The following is a 21,819-nucleotide window of genomic DNA, read 5'->3' on the forward strand; positions in this document are numbered from 1 at the left end:
CAGAAAGGTCAGTCAATCATTGACTGAGCTGTAGACTGAGCTGAGCAGGCAACACAACGCCAACCGCGCTACAGCAAACAGACAGGCAAAACCCACGGCCGTCTTTGGTCTGCAGGACCCACAGTGGGGGAAACCCCCCCAGACAAGGCCCGGTTGTATCTTCAGTCAGACAATCAGGCCATTATAAATAGAGCTAGCCTCCTCCTGTAGCTGAAGCTGTTTTGGCTAAGGACCCGAGGGTGGGACTTTTACAGCAAGCTTCATACACGGCCCTGAGTCAGACAGCGGAGCAGCAGAGTGGAGCCCTACACAGCGGAGCAGCAGAGTGGAGCCCTACACAGCGGAGCAGCAGAGTGGAGCCCTACACAGCGGAGCAGCAGAGTGGAGCCCTACACAGCGGAGCAGCAGAGTGGAGCCCTACACAGCGGAGCAGCAGAGTGGAGCCCTACACAGCGGAGCAGCAGAGTGGAGCTACACAGCGGAGCAGCAGAGTGGAGCCCTACACAGCGGAGCAGCAGAGTGGAGCCCTACACAGCGGAGCAGCAAGTGGAGCCCTACACAGCGGGCAGCAGGTGGAGCCCTACACAGCGGAGCAGCAAGGTGGAGCCCTACACAGCGGAGCAGCAGAGTGGAGCCCTACACAGCGGAGCAGCAGAGTGGAGCCCTACACAGCGGAGCAGCAGAGTGGAGCCCTACACAGCGGAGCAGCAGAGTGGAGCCCTACACAGCGGGCAGCAGAGTGGAGCCCACAGCGGGCAGCAGAGTGGAGCCCTACACAGCGGAGCAGCAGAGTGGAGCCCTACACAGCGGAGCAGCAGAGTGGAGCCCTACACAGCGGAGCAGCAGAGTGGAGCCAGCAGAGTGGAGCCCTACACAGCGGAGCAGCAGAGTGGAGCCCTACACAGCGGAGCAGCAGAGTGGAGCCCTACACAGCGGAGCAGCAGAGTGGAGCCCTACACAGCGGAGCAGCAGAGTGGAGCCCTACACAGCGGAGCAGCAGAGTGGAGCCCTACACAGCGGAGCAGCAGAGTGGAGCCCTACACAGCGGAGCAGCAGAGTGGAGCCCTACACAGCGGAGCAGCAGAGTGGAGCCCTACACAGCGGAGCAGCAGAGTGGAGCCCTACACAGCGGAGCAGCAGAGTGGAGCCCTACACAGCGGAGCAGCAGAGTGGAGCCCTACACAGCGGAGCAGCAGAGTGGAGCCCTACACAGCGGAGCAGCAGAGTGGAGCCCTACACAGCGGAGCAGCAGAGTGGAGCCCTACACAGCGGGCAGCAGCCCAGAGTGGACACAGAGCAGCAGAGTGGAGCCCTACACAGCGGAGCAGCAGAGTGGAGCCCTACACAGCGGAGCAGCAGAGTGGAGCCCTACACAGCGGAGCAGCAGAGTGGAGCCCTACACAGCGGAGCAGCAGAGTGGAGCCCTACACAGCGGAGCAGCAGAGTGGAGCCCTACACAGCGCTGCAGACAGACAGGACCCAGCAGCACGTGGCTGCAGCCTATGTCACAGGAAGTCACAGGCACAGGCACTTGTCACCACTTTCAAAAAAACACAAAAACACCACCAAGCCTACGGGTGGTTTTGTCTTTGACGAGGTACATTTTCTTTTGAATGAATGGTGCTGCCGGGTTCTATCACACGCAGAGGTAATGTTTTTCTTGGTTGATTTGTACCTTTTTTGGCGGTTTCCATCTCCTCTTCAGTCCAGCGAGAGCTTTCATTCATCTCCAGATTGGCTGAAAGGAAAAAAGCAGAAGCCCCAGGTTAGAGCGCGGAGTGGGCAGGAGGGGGAGGGGGAGGATCCAACAGACAGACAGACAGACAGACAGACAGACAGACAGACAGAGAGAGAGAGAGAGAGAGAGAGAGACAGAGACAGAGACAGAGAGACAGAGAGACAGAGAGACAGAGAGACAGAGAGAGAGAGAGAGAGAGAGAGAGAGAGAGAGAGAGAGAGAGAGAGAGAGAGAGACAGAGAGACAGAGAGACAGAGAGACAGAGAGACAGAGAGACAGAGAGACAGAGAGACAGAGAGAGAGAGAGAGAGAGAAAAGAAAGCAAAGAGAGAAAATCTATGGGGGCAGGGTTGCCTTTGCTCCTTGCTGGTGCAGCACGGTACAGCCGGTCAACAGGGGTTGTTTGTTTAAGAGGTAGGAAGCAGGAAGCCCAGGAGAAAGTCAGTTAATGATTATAGACATAAGAGGCTGTTCTCTCTGTCTACAGTAGAGGCCAGCCTTCCCCTGGCAGAGTCGAAGAGACTGGAAAGAAGATGGGAAAGAAGATGAGAAAGAGCGGAGAACAGAGAAGAGCTGCAGTTCCAGTGCTGTTGTGTCCTCTCAGTGAGGCTGTGAAGGGCACAGTAACAGCAGGCGAGGTGGGGAAGGGGAACAAGCCCAGTCACAGTGAGGAAATGAGTGACCCGAGCTGCTGATCAGAACAGAGCCCCTCTGGCTGGCTCAGACCACCTGGGGATTCCCTGGGACTAACCCACAGCAGAAGCAACAACCAACTAAAGTGCTGAAACATCAAAACTCGGATGGCCTGCAGCTACAGTGTGTGTGCGTGTGTGTGTGTGTGTGTGTGTAGTGTGTGCTAACTGCCGAGGGAATAAAAACTGAGGCAGGAGTATTGCTGACTTACTGGGTATTTTGTCATGAAGTATTATTCTACCACCCATTATCAGCCTTAGGAATGTCTGGATCCAGATCATTATGTAATGAGCCAGAGAGCAACACAGGCAGAATTTCTTTACACAAGGATCCATTTACTGGCATCGTATCTCGTTTAAGCAAGAAATCATCTTCAAATGGCAGCTTCTAACAAACTAACCAGAAGAGTAAACACAGCCAGCAAAGTAATTGGTCGACCACATGCACAGTCGGTTCCACAAGGCAACCAAAAGGAAGGCACTGGTTGTTGGCGACCACTACCACCTTCTACACCCTCAGCTCGAGAGGCTTCCCTCTGGCCGGCGCTTCAGAATGCCCATGGCGAAGGCCATTCAAGCATTCGGTAGCTCCTTGTGGACTACTGCAATGTAAATTGTACTGGTATATGTATTCCTCTATCCAGTGAAGTTGGGGCAGCAGTCAGTTGGGAACGTTTAATAGCCTATGGTCTATGGTCTATGGTCTATGTTCTATGTTCTATGTTCTCAGTGTATGCAGCATGGTGGAGTGACTGATTTAAACGCGAAAAAATGTCCATCCTGGATGGACAATAAAGTTGTATTATATTCTATTCCTGGCCACGGTCTGTGTGTTTAGAAGAGTTTGGAGAAAGAGCCACAGTGCACCCTTGTGGTGTGGGATATGACAAGGGGGGGTAAAAGCACACAGCAATGAGAGCAGACTGAACTGACTGACAGAATGTATGATGACTGTTCTAGCGCCAGCAGGTATCAAACCATCCACACTCTGTGTGATTATATGCTCAGTTTCAATTCAAATCAGGTGGACCTACTAAACAGACATATATTTCATTCAAACACCTCCGAATCAGGCCAAAAACACAGCCATGAAATGTTTCTCAGAGAAATCCCATCTCTTTTTGGTTTATGAGGTGTGTAGCTACCATCAGCACAGTGCTGAAACGCTTCTCAGGTGTAAACAGCAGCGTGTGTTAAAGACCATGACCACTCCGTAAAAGACATCAGGCAGCAGTGTAGACTATAGTAGTAGAGTGAGACGTACCGAGTTCGCTGCTGAGCGGTGGAGTGGCGGTCTCCTCCACCTCGCTGGTCATGGAGCGGGTGACGCGGCCCTTGCGCCGGCCCTGGCTGTTGGCCGTGCGTCGACCCTTGAAAGCCACCGTGGGCTCTTTGTCCTCCCCGTCCTCGCCGGAGGTGTCGTCCCTGTAGGGGGAAGAGTGTCAGTCAGTCAGTCAGTCACACCACCTTCATCACCCTCTTCCCCACTGCACAGCACATGTGTACTGTTGAGTTTGTTAACTTAAAACCTGATAAAAAGTGCAGAGCTTTGTCTGGGTAAAAAAAAAAAATGCACACGCACACACACACACACGCACACACACACACACACACACACACACACACACACACACACACACACACACAAATGACTCGAGGCTCAGGAGAGCGTCGTTTTAAGTTTTGCAAGCAAGGCAATATATCCTGTCAGCGTCATGACAGGCCAGTGATTTTGTAGCCAGTGTTCTTCAATTCATCTTCCCCTTGTCCTGCATCATTTATCTTCTAGAGGCGACCTGCTCTGCTGCCTGGCCCACTAAATATAGAAGTGCCAGCTGTGCCAACCAGGGTGTTGTGGGAGTCAGGGACTCCTCAGCCCAGGTACTGGAAGCACTGCAGATGCTTAATCATGATCAACAACACTCAGTCAGGGAGGGAAACACCTGTTCAATGTTCTTTCAATCAGTAGCACTGAAGAACAACCTATCCAACCGTGACTCCATTCAGAGAGCTGGGGGGCTTAGCTACGCTAGAAGATTGGACATGATTATAGAATTCCATCCTTCAATGTTCTTCCCTGTGAAATATGTGAGTCAACATGAGGACAACACACGGCAGTGAGTGAGCTCTCCATCTGTTCCGCATCTCTGCTCACACAGATTGCAGTGTTCAGAGGCATCCACTGATGCCCCATCCTCCTCTCCTTCACGCTGGCACCGTGCCCAGGAAGATGCCAGGGCAGGGTCACGCACGGCACACTCCAAGCTCAGGAGACGAGCTGGATTATTGTAGCAACAGACAGTACGGTAATGGTGTTTCAGCCATGCCACTAACCCCCATCGGAAAAAGAAAGAAAATAAGGAAGGAATGTTACAAATGTGACTTTTAGTGGCCTCTCGGGAGTGAGAGAAGAAAAACAGGAAAACAGCAGTTTTGTAAAGGGGGAAAATACAGATTTTTCACTGGATGGAAATTCTGGCTGAAGGTAGAGGAGTAACTAGTCAGGGGTGAAAAAAGCTCCATCTGATGATTACCTTTCCAGATCTAGTCAGGGCAGATCTAACTTCCACTCCATTTCCAATGAACTGACCTGGACCAATTCAGACGTGATTTAGTGCAGGGGTGTGAACTGAATATACTTTAAAATGACTAAAACCACATCTAAACAGTATAGAAATGATAATGGCCCTACATTTATACAGTTTCTTGACTGTGTCCAGCTCGCTAATAGTCACCGAAATGAAAGCTAGACAGTCAGGGAGCATCGAAAATGTTCTAAACGATGGACGGAGAACTATTTTCTGCTAATTTCGACAGCAAGTAAATATAAAACATTTTCTGCGTGGCCCTTCAGACCTCGTTGAAGACCGGATGCGGCCCCCAGGGAAAAATACGTTTGACACCCCTAAATTTAGAGCGAGACCGAATGCAAGCAGACTCACTTCATTATATCCTCCTTGTCTTCCCCCTCAGTTTTCTCCTCATCCTTCTCTCCCTCCTTCTCTTTCTCCTTCTCCTTCTCCCTCTCCTTCTCCTTCTCCTCCTTTTCCTTTTCCTTCTCCTTCTCCTCCTGGCTGCTGCGGTTCACCTGCAGTTGTTGTTGCTGCTGCTGGCCATGCTGTTGGGGTGGAATACAAGGCAACACACTTGTCACAAACATGATCCCTGGTGACTTGCAAATATGTAAGCACATGTAAAACATGTATAAGAACCTATATAGAAACACACAAACAGATACATGAGCCATGTAGTAGTGTTAAGGTCATTCTGCCATGCATGCCAGTACATACACCACAAAAACAGCCCATATGCCTTCATCTGGCGCCCAGCACCACTTCCTCTTCCACTTCCTGTCTGGGCTCAGGGTGAGGGTTCATATCATGAAAGAAATGCTGCAGACTGCCAAAGTCTGGCAACTAACACTGGTATAACTGGTGGTAACTACACTTATTCATGCATTGGAAAGCACAGTTCCCGAAGTATATGGGAGGTGTGCTGTGTGTTAATGGCTTAATGAAAGCACTAAGTAAATTAATTTCTAGCTGAAGCCTATTCAATCCCGCTCATGTCTACTCTAATAACAGAGGCATTACATCCAGCTCTGGACAAGGAAACACAAAAAGACAGAGAGCAGGCTACATCAACATGGACCATTCTCACAGAGATTGCATAACTCCATTTGAACCATGTCACCAGATGTAATGTTTCCTCTCTCAAAGATGAACGCAACGCAAAAAACAACAAATAAAAAGCCATAACTCAATAACAGCACTGAGTGACCCACTAGTGGATGAACATGGTCAGAGTTGTGTCTCCCTCTTAAGACCTGGAGACTATAAACAGCAGCCTTATCATCTCCATGGACTATCACGATCTCCATTTGTTCTCTCTTAGCTCGGTGTCATGCACCTAAAACAGATCGAAAAACCAAAAACGCAGCCATTTACAGGAGTCTTAAATGAGTCAGAATCAGGCAGCCTGCTATCTATGGTCTGCTTTGCTTTACAACAGACTCAATAAGGCTGGACATTCATTCCCTTTTGTGTTGTTATTGGTACGTATTGTCGTGTGCTCCCTCCTCTCTTGTACTCACTAACGTTACCCTGTGGAGACGATTCTCTGCCCCCCCCCTCCTCCTTCTACAAATCTCTCACTCGCTGACTCCCTTCTGTACCTCTCCCCTCTCACACGCTCCTGTGTCTCCCTTTCTCTCCCTGTGTTATTAGCATTAGGAGCCCGTGGTGTTTGTGCACTGAGCTGAGCGTTGGCTAGCTAGGTAATAATCTGAGGTGTCTCTGGGAGAGTTTAGGAAGAGACACTGCCAACCGGCTGACGCCCACAGGAAAGGTCACTGGCTAATTACTGGACCATTTCATTAGCGCCCACCACACTGCAACGATGCTGGAGTTTAACTGCCTAACACCTGGTCTGGGCCTAAGTGATAACTAGGAGATCAATAGCAATGAAAACGACCTGTTAAATAAAAGTCACGTGGATAGACACATTAGTGCTGACACGAAGGGCAGGGGCACAACGGTCACATTCAAGTTCAATCAATCAATCAATCAAATTTTATTTATATAGCCCTTCGTACATCAGCTGATATCTCAAAGTGCTGTACAGAAAGTTCCAGTTGTATTAGTCGTCTGTAGGGAATCCACATGGTATATACATCGTCCAACTAAAGGCTTACAATGCAACAATAAGAAATAATAAAAGATCAAGTAAAGTAAATGGCTCAGTAGAATAGAATAAACATTTTAGCACAAGTATAATACAGGAAGGCACAATCTATAGTCCAACATTTACACTTGTATTGGGGAATATGGGGATAGGGGGCAAGTGTATAAACTGATTAGTATAATAAGAGTCTGGTAGCAGCAGTTGTGATGTGTGTGTAGCATGAATGTGTGTATGTCTGTGTGTGTGTAGCATGAATGTGTGTGTGTGTGTGTGTGTATGTCTGTGTGTGTAGCATGAATGTGTGTGTCTGTCTGGGTGTAGCATGAATGTATGTGTGTGTGTGTCTGTGTGTGTAGCATGACTGTGTGTCTGTGTGTGTGTAGCATGCGTAATTGCTAAGGTGCACAGTGGGCCAACATGATTGGTGTGCTGCTTGCATGACGACCTATCCTCTACTGATCCCACTACACAGAGTCCCATGGCTGTTTTACATCTCCATGCAAATGGTACTCAACCCAGTCTTCTTATATTTTCTAATATTTCGTAATATCCAATTGCGATCCAATTATGATCTTGTCTCATCGCTGTAACTCCCCCATCGGCCTCGGGAGAGGCGAAGGTCGAGTCATGCGTCCTCCGAAACACAACCCGCCAAACCACGCTCTTTAACGCCCGCCCGCTTAACCCAGAAGCCAGCCGCATCAATGTGTCGGAGGAAACACTGTTCAACTGACGACCGTGAGCCTGCTGGCACCCGGCCTGCCACAAGGAGTCGCTAGAGCGCAATGAGCCAAGTAAAGCGCCCCTGGCCAAACCCTCCCCTAACCAGGACGACATTCAGCCAATTGTGCGCCGCCTTATGGGACTCCCATTCACGACCGGTTGGGACACAGACTGGGATTGAACCCGGGTCTGTAGTGACGTCTCACTCCATGCACAATGGAGTGAGGCATCGCCACCGTCGACCGCAGCGCCACCTTCGACCGCAGTGCCACTCGGGAGGCCCCATAACCCAGTGTACAACTGACAACAGTCTTTCACCTTGAGAATGCCTGAAGTGTTTTGATTAGGTTCCGTAAGGTTCTAGGTACAGTACCTGGCTCCTGCCACGGCGCCGATAGTTCCTGCGCACAATGTTCTTGTAGTTCTCGTTCTTTTTGGTCAGGTAGTAGAAGAGGACGCTCTCTGCCACCGTCTGAAACAAAACAACATTACTAGGACCTCATCTCCCAAGCAGGATGACAATACAAGACTACTCAGGTGTCAGAACTTGGGGTCTACCATTGTGCATGGAGTGAGTGGGGGGGTCTACCATTGTGCATGGAGTGAGTGGGGGGGTCTACCATTGTGCATGGAGTGAGGGGGGGGTCTACCATTGTGCATGGAGTGAGTGGGGGGGTCTACCATTGTGCATGGAGTGAGTGGGGGGTCTACCATTGTGCATGGAGTGAGTGGGGGGTCTACCATTGTGCATGGAGTGAGTGGGGGGGTCTACCATTGTGCATGGAGTGAGTGGGGGGGTCTACCATTGTGCATGGAGTGAGTGGGGGGTCTACCATTGTGCATGGAGTGAGTGGGGGTCTACCATTGTGCATGGAGTGAGTGGGGGGTCTACCATTGTGCATGGAGTGAGTGGGGGGTCTACCATTGTGCATGGAGTGAGTGGGGGGTCTACCATTGTGCATGGAGTGAGTGGGGGGTCTACCATTGTGCATGGAGTGAGTGGGGGGGTCTACCATTGTGCATGGAGTGAGTGGGGGGTCTACCATTGTGCATGGAGTGAGGGGGGGTCTACCATTGTGCATGGAGTGAGTGGGGGGTCTACCATTGTGCATGGAGTGAGTGGGGGGGGGTCTACCATTGTGCATGGAGTGAGTGGGGGTCTACCATTGTGCATGGAGTGAGTGGGGGGGGGTCTACCATTGTGCATGGAGTGAGTGGGGGGTCTACCATTGTGCATGGAGTGAGTGGGGGGGGTCTACCATTGTGCATGGAGTGAGTGGGGGGTCTACCATTGTGCATGGAGTGAGTGGGGGGTCTACCATTGTGCATGGAGTGAGTGGGGGGGGTCTACCATTGTGCATGGAGTGAGTGGGGGGTCTACCATTGTGCATGGAGTGAGTGGGGGGTCTACCATTGTGCATGGAGTGAGTGGGGGTCTACCATTGTGCATGGAGTGAGTGGGGGGGTCTACCATTGTGCATGGAGTGAGTGGGGGGTCTACCATTGTGCATGGAGTGAGTGGGGGTCTACCATTGTGCATGGAGTGAGTGGGGGGGTCTACCATTGTGCATGGAGTGAGTGGGGGGGTCTACCATTGTGCATGGAGTGAGTGGGGGGTGTCTACCATTGTGCATGGAGTGAGTGGGGGGGTCTACCATTGTGCATGGAGTGAGTGGGGGGGGGATCTACCATTGTGCATGGAGTGAGTGGGGGGAGGGGGATCTACCATTGTGCATGGAGTGAGTGGGGGGTCTACCATTGTGCATGGAGTGAGTGGGGGGAGGGGGATCTACCATTGTGCATGGAGTGAGTGGGGGGAGGGGGATCTACCATTGTGCATGGAGTGAGTGGGGGGGTCTACCATTGTGCATGGAGTGAGTGGGGGGAGGGGGATCTACCATTGTGCATGGAGTGAGTGGGGGGGTCTACCATTGTGCATGGAGTGAGTGGGGGGTCTACCATTGTGCATGGAGTGAGTGGGGGGAGGGGGATCTACCATTGTGCATGGAGTGAGTGGGGGGTCTACCATTGTGCATGGAGTGAGTGGGGGGGAGGGGGATCTACCATTGTGCATGGAGTGAGTGGGGGGTCTACCATTGTGCATGGAGTGAGTGGGGGGAGGGGGATCTACCATTGTGCATGGAGTGAGTGGGGGGTCTACCATTGTGCATGGAGTGAGTGGGGGGAGGGGGATCTACCATTGTGCATGGAGTGAGTGGGGGGGGTCTACCATTGTGCATGGAGTGAGTGGGGGGAGGGGGATCTACCATTGTGCATGGAGTGAGTGGGGGGGTCTACCATTGTGCATGGAGTGAGTGGGGGGTCTACCATTGTGCATGGAGTGAGTGGGGGGGTCTACCATTGTGCATGGAGTGAGTGGGGGGTCTACCATTGTGCATGGAGTGAGTGGGGGGGTCTACCATTGTGCATGGAGTGAGTGGGGGAGGGGGATCTACCATTGTGCATGGAGTGAGTGGGGGTCTACCATTGTGCATGGAGTGAGTGGGGGGGTCTACCATTGTGCATGGAGTGAGTGGGGGGGTCTACCATTGTGCATGGAGTGAGTGGGGGGTCTACCATTGTGCATGGAGTGAGTGGGGGGGGTCTACCATTGTGCATGGAGTGAGTGGGGGGTCTACCATTGTGCATGGAGTGAGTGGGGGGGGTCTACCATTGTGCATGGAGTGAGTGGGGGGGGTCTACCATTGTGCATGGAGTGAGTGGGGGGGGGTCTTCCCAAAACGTACCTTTCTCTCCAGGAAAGAAGCAATCAGGCCAAAGTTTTTTGGGTGCTGGATGAACCTGTGAGCACAAAGCAGACAGATACATTCTCAACACTTTCTATCAAATGAATTATCTACAGGCACTCTGCCTTGTGATATGCAGGTAAATTGTGGAGAATGACGTATGTGTAGTTTGCCTGATGGGAGAAGACTCTCCCATCAGCGATGACTTCAGTCACACATCCATCTCTCCAGAGATATTTCACTCTCTATTATTCATCTATAGCATGCTCTCATCCACACTAACCTCCAGCTCCTTCACCATACTACTATCAGTGTATCCTACCTGACATGACTTTATATCCCAATAGGAAAACATAGCCAGTACTGAGCATTGCTTACATCTCTCCCAGCTCTCTCTTACTGAGTGTTGAGGCTGAGAGGGTAAGACACTTCACTGTGCAGTCTGCAGCAGCAGGCATCCCATCCACATCTCTCTCTCTCTGCACCGGGGCAGCTTTTCACAGTCTCTGATCTCCGTCTGTGGTTTACATTTGTCTGGTTGATATATCCTCTCATTTCTCACAAAGAGGGAAGATTCACTTCCTCAAAAACTCCCGGACCTTTGGATAGGTCAAAGACATTTCTATTCCAAATCTCAGTCTGACCAAACCACCATGCATGCCACTTCTCACTGCTCTCAGAAACACAAAACAAAGCTTTGTCTACTCCTGCACAGCACACAGTTCTGCCATTCTATGAAGTGTATTTCTACATCTGAGTGAGTGACTTACTTCTCACGGAAGGTGGCCTTCTCCTGCTCGCTCCACATGTTCATGACCTGCCGGTCCTTGTACACCTTCATGGGGTCGTCCATCAGGCCGTTCATGTTGATGAACTTGATACGTTGCTGCTCTGCGTCAAATAGCATGGGAGGGATGACCGCCAGCTGACGCATTTGCTTCTCGGTGTTCTGACACAAACACGCACCCGCACACACACGTGTAAATACACACACACACACAATCAGACAAACAGACAAAATGTCTTGGGGTGAGTAGGCTGTTAGTGTACACCAAAGCAGAGCTTTCCAAATACAGGAGGCTGAGATAAACACAGCACACAGAGGCAACGGTGGTGACACAGGCACAACAGTCGTGTTGTGTTAAGTGTGTAAGAGGTCATGCGATTTAGAGGAAGTTTGAGGTCAGGGAGGAGGAGGGGAAGAGGGCGATGCTGCATGCCTAGGGTGAGCAGTCAGTGCTTATCCAGGCCTGGGCTGAGCTTACAGATAAATACTGCCTCTGTACTGTACTCAGTGTGATGACTAGCCCTGTTATTCACAAGCCAGCTCTGCTTGTCCTGTGGAACACTCACAGCAGGGAACCTGTGGCTGACATCTCTCCCTCTTTCATCCTCAGCATGCCTTTCAGAGGGGATGGAGGAATGAGGGTGACTGGGGTAGAGAGGAAGTGACATCTCTAACCACTGTGCAGAGTTCAAACTCATCGGTTGTGCAAGTGGCAGAGCTAGAGTCTCTTTACTCTGTGTGTGTGTGTGTGTGTGTGTGTGTGTGCATCTACACCGTCTTCAGCAAGTATTCATACCCCTAGACTTAATCCACATTTTGTTGTGTTACAGCCTGAATTCAGAATTCTAAGAGCTTTGCCCATCTGAATTGTATATTTGGCCTTGTGTTTTAGGTTATTGTACTGCTAAAAGGTAAATGTCTCCCAGTGACTGAACCAGGTTTTCTTCTAGGATTTTGCCTATGCTTAGCTCTATTCCATTTACTTGTATCCTAAAAAAACTCCCAAGTCTTGCTGATGGCAAGAATCTACATAACATGATGCAGCCACCACCATGCTTGAAATGATGAAGAGTGGTACTCAGTGACGTGTTGGATTTGTCTCAAACATAACGATTTGGATTCAGGACAAAGTTAACTTCTTTGCCACATTTTTTGCAGCTTTACTTTAGTGTCTAAGTGCAAACAGGATGCATGTTTTGAAATATGTTTTATTCTGTAAACGCTTCTGTCATTTATGTTAGTATTGTGGAGTAACTAAAATGTTGTTGATCCATCCTCAGGTTTTTCCTATCACAGCCATTGAACTCGTAACTGTTTTAAAGTCCCAGTTGGCCCCACGGTAAAATCCTTTAGCGGTTTCCATCCTCCCCGGCAACTGAGTTCGGAAGGACGCCTGTGACTTTGTAGTGACTGGATGTATTGATACACCATCTAAAGCAAAATGAATAACTTCACCATTCTCAAAGGGATGACATTTTAGCAATTTGTAAAAATAAAAAATAAACATCAAAAAATACATTATCCCACTGACATTATGGGATAGTGTCTAGGCCAGCGTCACAAAAATCTCAATTTAATCAACTTTAAATTTGGGCTGTAACAACAAAATGTGTAAAAAGCCAAGGGGTTGAATACTTTCTGAAGGAACTGTATCTGTCCCGATCACACATCAAAATCAAGTTCAATTGTATTAGTCACATGCGCCGATATATAACAGTAGACTAGACCTTACAGTGAAACGCTTACTTACAAGCCCCTAAGCAACAATGCAGTTTTTTAAAAATGAATAAGAATAAGAAATAAAAGGAACAAGTAATTAAAGAGCAGCAGTAAAATAACAATAGCGAGACTATATACTGTACAGGAGGTACCGGTACAGAGTCTATGTGCAGGGGAACTGGTTAGTCGAGGTAATTGAGGTAATATGTACATGTAGGTAGTTATTAAGGTGACTACATGTAGATGATAACAGAGAGTAGCAGCAGCATAGAAGGCAGGGGGCAATGCAATTAGACTGGGTAGATATTTGATTAGGTGTTCAGGAGTCTTGTGGTTTGGGGTAGAAGCTGTTTAGAAGCCTCTTGGACCTAGACTTGGCGCTCCGGTACCGCCTGCCGTCCTACAGCAGAGAGAACAGTCTATGACTAGTGTGGCTGGAGTCTGACAATTTTTAGGGCATTCCTCTGACACTGCCTGGTATAGAGGTCCTAGATGGCAAGTGATGTACTGGGCCATACGCACTACCATCTGTAGTGCCTTGCGGTCGGAGGCCGAGCAGATGCCATATCAGGTAGTGATGCACCCATGCTCTCGATGGTGCAGCTGTTGAACCTTTTGAGGATCTGGGGACCCATGCCAAATCTTTTCAGTCTCTTGAGGGAGAATATATTTTGTCATGCCCTCTTCACGACTGTCTTGGTGTGCTTGGACCTTGCTAGTTTGTTGGTGATGTGGACACCAAGGAACTTGAAGCTCTCAACCTGCTCCACTACAGCCCCGTCGATGGGAATGGGGGTATGGTCAGTCCTCTTTTTCCTGTAGTCCACAATCACCTCCTTTGTCTTGATCACGTTGAGGGAGAGGTTGTTGTCCTGGCACCACGCGGTCAGGTGTCTGACCTCCTCCCTATAGGCTGTCTCATCATTGTCAGTGATCAGGCCTACCATTGTTGTGTCATCGGGCAAACAATGATGGTGTTGGAGTCGTGCCTGGCCGTGCAGTCATGAGTGAACAGGGAGTACAGGAGGGGACTGAGCACGCACCCCTGAGGGGTCCCTGTGTTGAAGATCAGCATGGGGGATGTGTTGTTGCCTACCCTTACCACTACTCCTCAATGCCATCGGAAGAATTCCAGAACATATTCCAGACTGTGCTAGCAAAACATCCCTGTAGCTTAGCATCTGCTTCATCTGACCACTTTTTTATTGACCGATTTTAAATTTAGCTTGTAAGCAAGAATCGGGAGGATAAAAGTATGGTCAGATTTGCCAAATGGAGGGTGAGGGCGAGCTTTAAACGCATCTCTGTGTGTGGAGTAAAGGTGGTCTTTTCCCCCCCTGGTTGCACATTTAACATGCTGATAGAAATTTGGTAGAACGGATGTAGGTTTCCCTGCATTAAAGTCCCCAGACACTAGGAGCGCGGCCTCTGGATGAACATTTTCCTGTTTGCTTATGGCGCTATACAGCTCATTGAGTGCGGTCTTAGTGCCAGCATAGGTCTGTGGTGGTATGTAGACAGCTGCGAAAAATACAGATGAAAACTCTCTAGGTAGATAGTGTGGTCTACAGCTTATCATGAGATACTCAGGTACCTCAGACGAGCAAAACCTCGAGACTTCCTTAGATATCGTGCACCAGCTGTTGTTTACAAATATACAGTCCACCCCCCCTTGTCTTACCAGACGCCGATGTTCTATCCTGCCGATACAGCGTATAACCAGCCAGTTGAATGTTGATAATATCATTGTTCAGCCAAAACTCCGTGAAACATAAGATATTACAGTTGTGACTGTTCCGTTGGTAGTTTAATCTTCCTCTTAGGTAGCCAATTTAATTTTCAAATGATTGCATGTTAGCTAGTAGAGCGGAAGGCAGTGGGGGTTTATTCGATCGCCTACGAATTGTTTATTCGATCGCCTACGAATTCTCAGAAGGCAGCCCGGCCTCCGTCCTCTTTTCTCTGTCTTCTCTTCACGCAAATGACGGGGATTTGGGCCTGTTCCCGGGAAAGCAGTATGTCCTTCACGTTGGGCTAATTAAGGGGGGGGGGGGATTCTGCCAGTTCGTGGCGAGTAATCGCTGTTCTGATGTCCAGAAGTTATTTTCGGTCATAAGAGACAGAGGCAGCAACATTATGCACAGAATAAGTTACAAAATTTAAAAAAGTTAAACGACGCATCAAAGAATAAAATAAAAAATACATTCGGGCAGGAGCATGTAAAACGTCAGCCATCTTCTCCGGGCCATGATACTGAAAAAGCCACATCACATGCTTCCTGAACTGGTTATAAGTGTTACGCAGCTACAGTAACTGTGTCATTCAGCCTCACGTGACAAAGAAATTGGTGATTGAGAGGGTCAAGCAACAGGCATGACAAGAACACTGTATATTCATGAGTAAGAGAAAGGGCACTAAAAGAGGGAGAGATATGGGGATTGACAGGTCCAGAAGAGAGACGATGGAGGGAGAGGAAAAATTAGGGAGGTGAAGTAGTGTAAGAGCTTTTGTCTATGGTCCTTGAGAACTATGACAAAATCATTGGTGTTGGGCGATTTTAATATTCATGTTGACAAAGAGACCGACTCCAAGACCATTGAATTAATGAATCTTTTGAGCTCTAAGGACTTTATCCAACATGATACTGGGCCTACCCATAACCGCAGCCATACTCTGGACCTGGTTATTACCAAGACGCTTTCTATTGACATATCCTCTATAGTTGAAATTGCTTTATCTGATCACCACTGTGGATTTTTTTATTACCTTGTTGCCCATAGCACAGGGTAATGCTGAACACATTATTAAGAAACACTATCTTACCTCTGAAGTTGCTACAGATTTTATTGTGTCTGAACAATACTCCATCACCTATCCTGACTTCCTCGTGATGATTTAGTTGATAACTTTAATAGCAAATTCAGGGCAACCATTGATGCCATGGCTCCAGTGAAGTTGAAAAAGGCCACATCCAAATGTAGAGGCCCTTGGATGAGTGAGGAAACTAATCGATTGAAGATAAATTGCAGAAAGGCATAGTCGGAAGTGGAGGAAGTCAAAGTTGCAGGTCCATTAAGATATTCTGAGAGAGACACTTGGCATATATAACAAGGCAATTGGAAATGCCAGACGGGCAAATTTTTCTAACTTCACCACTAATAATCAGAATACTTAGAGAGAGTGCTCTTCTCGACCATTGACGGCCTGATAAATCCTACCTTCGCAAACCTGTGAACTTTCCTTTGCGGAATATTTCAGATAAAAGTTAGGCTGGGTATCAGTCAAGCAAGACCTGATGAGAGTTATGATATGTGCCCTAGCCTACCACGCAAATGCACTATGGATTTATTTTCCCTGGTTGACACAGATGTGCACAGGAAAGTGATATCACAACTTAAGACTTCTATCCGCCTTCTCAATCCTATCCCCACCACCTTCAAAACAGATTTTAACGCAAATCTGAAGAACTGCAAGGTATTGTTCATCACTCCTTGTTCACAGGCACTCTCCCCCCTGCACTAAAAACTGATATGGTGAAACCCCTTCTGAAGAAAAGTCATCTAGATTCTTCAGCTCCTAACAATTTTCCAGTGGGTTGGCCTCTCCGGTCCAGTTCTAAATGGGATTAGGACCTATTTAGCCGGTCGATAGTTTGTCACCCTTGGTGAACATAACTCAGAGAAAATACATATCAAGGTTCGATTTTGGGTCCTGAACGGTTCCGTTTATATACGTTACCCCTTGGCAGTGTTATCAGAAAGCACAGCATTGATTTTCACTGCTATGCAGATGATACACAACTTTTCATCTGTGTCACCAGTGGATTTTAGCTCCATGGATACATTAGACTGTGTTAGTGATTTAAATACTTGGATGGCTCAACATTTCATCCAGCTTAATCAAGACAAGACAGAGGTACTTATTGTTGGAGCCGAAGCACAGAAAGAGAATCTGGCCACATGTTTAATTCACAGGGAATAACACCACCACCAGGTAAAAAAACCTAGGTATATTTTAGATTCTGAAGTCAATTTCGAATCCCACACTAGGAATGTGACCAAAACAGCTTATTACCTACCGCCTGAGGAACATTGCCACGGTGCGTCCGTTTCCCGCTCAGGCTGATACAGAAAGACTCATACATGCTTTTATTACAAGCAGGGTTGATAACTGTAATACTCCCCTGTCTGGTCTACCCAAGAAAGCCATTTGTCAATTGCAAAACATACAGAATGCTGCAGCAAGGGTACTGACCCGACAGGAAGCACACATTACACCGGCTTTAAAGTCTCTGCACTGGCTGCCTGTGAGTTTTAGAATTCATTTTAAGATTCTTCAACTGTTTTTTAAATCAATCGAAACTGTGGACATATTCAAAAGACATCTTTAAAAAATAAACAATATATTTTTTTAGCTTTGCTTTTCGGGTGCTTTTTTAGTCGTTCAGTTTTTTATAGTTATTTTTTTGTTTTTTATCCTCTTATGTTTGTTGTGCAGTAAACCATTTAATTGTTTTTATTTGTTTTCTCCTGTGAAGCACATTGTGTTGCATTCTATGTCTGAAATATGCTGTAGAAATAATGCTTGATTTGATTTGGAAGAGCTCACCTCTTGCTCTGATATGCCGTCGATGATCTCAGAGACCTCGTGTTCACTGCGGGCTGAAGACGAGGCCAATCCCCCTCCACGCTGCCCCACCCGGCTACTCCCCACCGGGGGAACACAGAGGACATGTCAACACACTGCATGTACAGGAGCGGATATCCTCCTCCTTGACATCATTCACACACACTTCCCTCCATACTGTAACCAAGTAACAACTCAACGTAATCAGACTCTTTAACTGATTGGAATCACTCCATCTAATGTTTTGACAAATGCAGTAAACTAGACTCCCAATCTAGTATATGAAGGAGCAGGAGGCCCCAGGCCTTGACTCACCTCTGCATGCGCTCCTGCAGCTCCCTCTGCTTGCGGATCTCAGGGAACTGTTTCTCGTAGTACTCGCGCACCTTGCTCTCCTTGGCCCGGCGCCGGGGGTTGTTCTCAATGCGCTCCACCTTCTTCTCCCAGGCCTCCATCAACTGGTCATAGCGCTGGCAGAACTTCTGTTCCTGAAGGGAAAACATAAATAACTTGATACAACCAACTCCTCCAAAATACAAATAGTGTCCCTTTTTGTGCCATGATGAGCTGTGCTGTGCTTCTGCAGGGACTGAGTCCAACCTTGAGTCATGACCAGAACAGAGCTCCATGTTTTCCCAGCTGCTCGACAGGGCAGGCTGTAAAGCAGACCATTAACCCTGGAGGAGACACAGCCCTCTGAGGCCTCTTAAAATAGCTGCCCATGTCTTTTCCAGCCTGCGCTCCCCTCTCCAGCCTGGCGCTGGCCTGGAACCTCTACTTACACTACACACCATGACTGGTGGATATATGACCCTGCAGCACATGGGCCGGCAAATAGCACTATGGGGCGGTAGGTGTGCCTCTCTATAAATTACAGTTTAGATATGGTTTCTGCATTTAGGGTTAGTGTAACTGTGCAACTATTCAATTATTCCCAATTCTCCTGCATTGTTGAGGATGTCATTTTTCTGAGATGAAACATGGTTATTACACATAATGTATCCCTGTGGAAATATATTCCACAGGAAAAGTAATTGATTTGTGGTAAAGATTTTCTGTCAGGGTGGGTGATTGAGGATGTCTGCCTAACTCTGACATTAGAGCCTGGACGATCGATGGCAGGGTTATTTTTAGCACCGCCCACTGCCTTGGTCCTGCTCAATCACTGACACACGGGCAGAGCGAGCGAGCAGTGGTGCATCTCCTGTAGCATCTACCATCTCTGTACCATCTACCACCACCAGACAGGAAGCAGACTTGATGTGACCGAGAAAAAGAAAGTCCTGGGAGAGCTGAATCACAGCGAAACATCTCCTTTATTCCGTTTTTTTTTACCTTTCATTTTTCAAAGGCCGTAGTGGCTGTGGTCTAACACTTCATAGGAGTAGCTACTGCTACAGTGTTACTAAAGAACAGGCACAAGGGCCCAGAGCTCCTTTCCCTTTAGTCTGTGGATCATGGACACACTTCAAGGAGCTCCTTGGCCCAGTTAACATCTAGTCATCGGTCATAGAGCAGTCCCAGCAGAGAAGCGGTTCTGTACTCACCCACTGCTTACGAGCATGATTTCTCCTCTTGAAGTAAAGAATGAGCTTCTTCCTCATCGCCTGGTTTCTGTGAAGGGTGAAGAAAGGAGAAAGAGGGATACATAGGAAAGATAAATGAAAGGGAGTTAGACAGAAGATTGATAGAAGGAAACAGAGGAAAATCAACAATGATTTGAATGACATTTTTTGGCAGTTTGGGAAAAATAAAAATATGTATTTCTATCCCGTAAAGAGTAGCTTACACGTCCTGCTGTCCAGGTATGACCTTTATTACAACCCCCACACAGACAGGCACACAATCCGGTCCCTAGATCGATAAACACCAAATCGTTTCGGGGGGCAGAAAGAGGAGCCAGACTTTTAAAGTTTGTCTGGCCCGGCCCGGGAATGGCGACCCAGCCAGAGTGCTTCAAATAAAGGTCAGGGCAGTAATCTGCTTAGGCAGCTGCTCCATCCGTTCTCTCGGCCTTCGGTGAAAGATGACGTTTTTATTCCTGTCAGTTGTAAGGTCACGTGCCATCTAATTCACCGTGAGTCACATCAGCTAGGATCCAGGCCACAGGCAAGGACAGACAGACAGCAGGAATTAAGTAAGGCTGTACTAGCGCGCGCATGTTAAGCAGAAAACAGCACAGAGGCCGTCTAAAGATTCTGTAAGTGGACACGGTGACCACATCACAACAAAGACACTGCCATCTACACGTGTTTCTATATAAACAAACATCTAAACTCATTCAAATAAACACATACTGAGACCCATATGAACGTTGATTCACACACACACAATCACTCCGTGTGCATAGACACAGGCAGAGATACTAGGTCAAATACAAGACGGACAAAAACACACAGGCAGAGTTCTATACTGAGTAATAAGATGTTAGAGGTGGACAGGGGAGAAGCAGGCAGTGTGTGGTTCAAGTTTGGAGGGGGATGGCTACTGTCTGGGGGCTGGAAGGTTATTCTTCACACCTCCGAGCTGTGACTTCACCAAATTTCCATGCGTGCCACACTCTGCCCACACCACTAACATGTGAGCTGACCTGTGAGTCAGAGATATTTATGCTGTTGTGGAAACCAAAATACCTTTCATGTAAAACTGAATGTAATGAGTTGGGAACTGGGGTGGTTTGGAGGCGTACTTGTCCATACTAGACGGCCAGCTTGGATGCCACAGTCACATCACATGCCTGTGTGTGTGTGTGTGTGTGTGTGTGTGTGTGTGTGTGTGTGTGTGTGTGTGTGTGTGTGTGTGTGTGTGTGTGTGTGTGTGTGTGTGTGTGTGTGTGTGTGTGTGTGTGTGTGTGTGTGTGTGTGTGTGTGTGTGTGTGTGTGTGTGTGTGTGTGTGTGTGGCAGAAGAAAACAGCACAGAAGCAGTCTAAAGATATCCTAAGACGACACAGTGATCTCTTCATCGAAACATGTTCCTATATAAACAAACATTTAAACTCCCTGATTCCCTCTCCCACACACTCAGACACGTACAGTACCAATTCAAAAGATTAGACTTAGAATTTACACAAAAGTTTAGAATTTACTCAATTCCAAGGGTTTTCTTTATTCTTTTTAAACTATGAAATAACATATGGAATCATGTAGTAAAAAGTGTTAAATCAAAACAAACTTTGCAAAAATAAACACCCTTGGCATTCTCTCAACCAGCTTCATGAGGTAGTCACCTGGAATGCATTTCAATTAACAGGTGTGCCTTCTTAAAAGTTAGTTCATGGATTTCTTTCCTTCTTAATGTGTTTTGAGCGAATCAGTTGTGTTGTGACATGGTAGGGCTGCTCTAAAGAAGACAGCCCTATTTGGTAAAAGACCAAGTCCATATTATGGCAAGAACAGCTCAAACAAGCAAAGAGAAACGACAGTCCATCATTACTTTAAGAAGATATGAAGGTCAGTCAATATGGAACATTTCAAGGACTTTGAAAGTTTCTTCAAGTGCAGTCACAAAAACCATCAAGCATTATGATGAAACTGGCTCTCATGAGGACCACCAGGCTCAGAAATTGCAGCCCAAATAAGTACTTCAGAGTTCAAGTAACAGACACATCTCAACATCAACTGTTCAGAGGAGACTGTGTGAATCAGGCCTTCATGGATACATTTCTGCAAAGAAACCACTACAAAAGGACACCAATATGAAGAAGAAACTTGCTTTGCCAAGAAACACGAGCAATGGTCATTAGACCGGTGAAAATCTGTGCTTTGGACTGATGATTCCAAATGTGAGACTTTTGGTTCCAACCTCCGTGTCTTTGTGAGACGCAGAGTAGGTGAACGGATGATCTCTGCATATGTGGTTCCACACCAAGAAGCATGGAGGAGGAGGAGTAATGGTGCTTTGCTTATGACACTGTGTGATTTATTTAAAATTCAAGGCACACTTAACCAGCATGGCTACCACAGCATTCTGCAGTGAAACGCCATCCCATCTGGTTTGCGCTTAGTGGGACTATCATTTGTTTTTCAACAAGACAATGACCCAAAACACACCTTCAGGCATTATAGTTTGGGATGAGTTGGACCGCAGAGTGACGGAAAAGCAGC

The 21,819-nt window shown here is 47.8% G+C and overlaps 1 protein-coding gene across 14 annotated transcripts in view; it reads right to left on the bottom strand.

The window, feature by feature from the left end:
* Window positions 1–21,819, bottom strand: part of LOC118357847 (nuclear receptor corepressor 2-like) — a 145,901-nt gene that overhangs the window by 41,760 nt on the left and 82,322 nt on the right. For 9 of the 14 annotated variants that reach the window (XM_052478728.1, XM_052478720.1, XM_052478727.1 and 6 more), the window contains exons 9-17: window positions 19,263–19,329; window positions 18,031–18,203; window positions 17,698–17,794; window positions 11,354–11,532; window positions 10,584–10,638; window positions 8,210–8,308; window positions 5,373–5,548; window positions 3,695–3,855; window positions 1,676–1,738 (exon numbers count right to left, since the gene is read on the bottom strand). In XM_052478728.1, coding sequence (XP_052334688.1) covers window positions 1,676–1,738; window positions 3,695–3,855; window positions 5,373–5,548; window positions 8,210–8,308; window positions 10,584–10,638; window positions 11,354–11,532; window positions 17,698–17,794; window positions 18,031–18,203; window positions 19,263–19,329 — 1,070 coding nt within the window. The remainder of the gene's footprint in view (window positions 1–1,675; window positions 1,739–3,694; window positions 3,856–5,372; window positions 5,549–8,209; window positions 8,309–10,583; window positions 10,639–11,353; window positions 11,533–17,697; window positions 17,795–18,030; window positions 18,204–19,262; window positions 19,330–21,819) is intronic. The other 5 variants (XM_052478731.1, XM_052478722.1, XM_052478717.1 and 2 more) reach the window with 3 other exon arrangements.

The sequence above is a fragment of the Oncorhynchus keta genome, chromosome 25, assembly GCF_023373465.1.
Source record: "Oncorhynchus keta strain PuntledgeMale-10-30-2019 chromosome 25, Oket_V2, whole genome shotgun sequence".
NCBI lineage: Eukaryota > Metazoa > Chordata > Actinopteri > Salmoniformes > Salmonidae > Oncorhynchus > Oncorhynchus keta.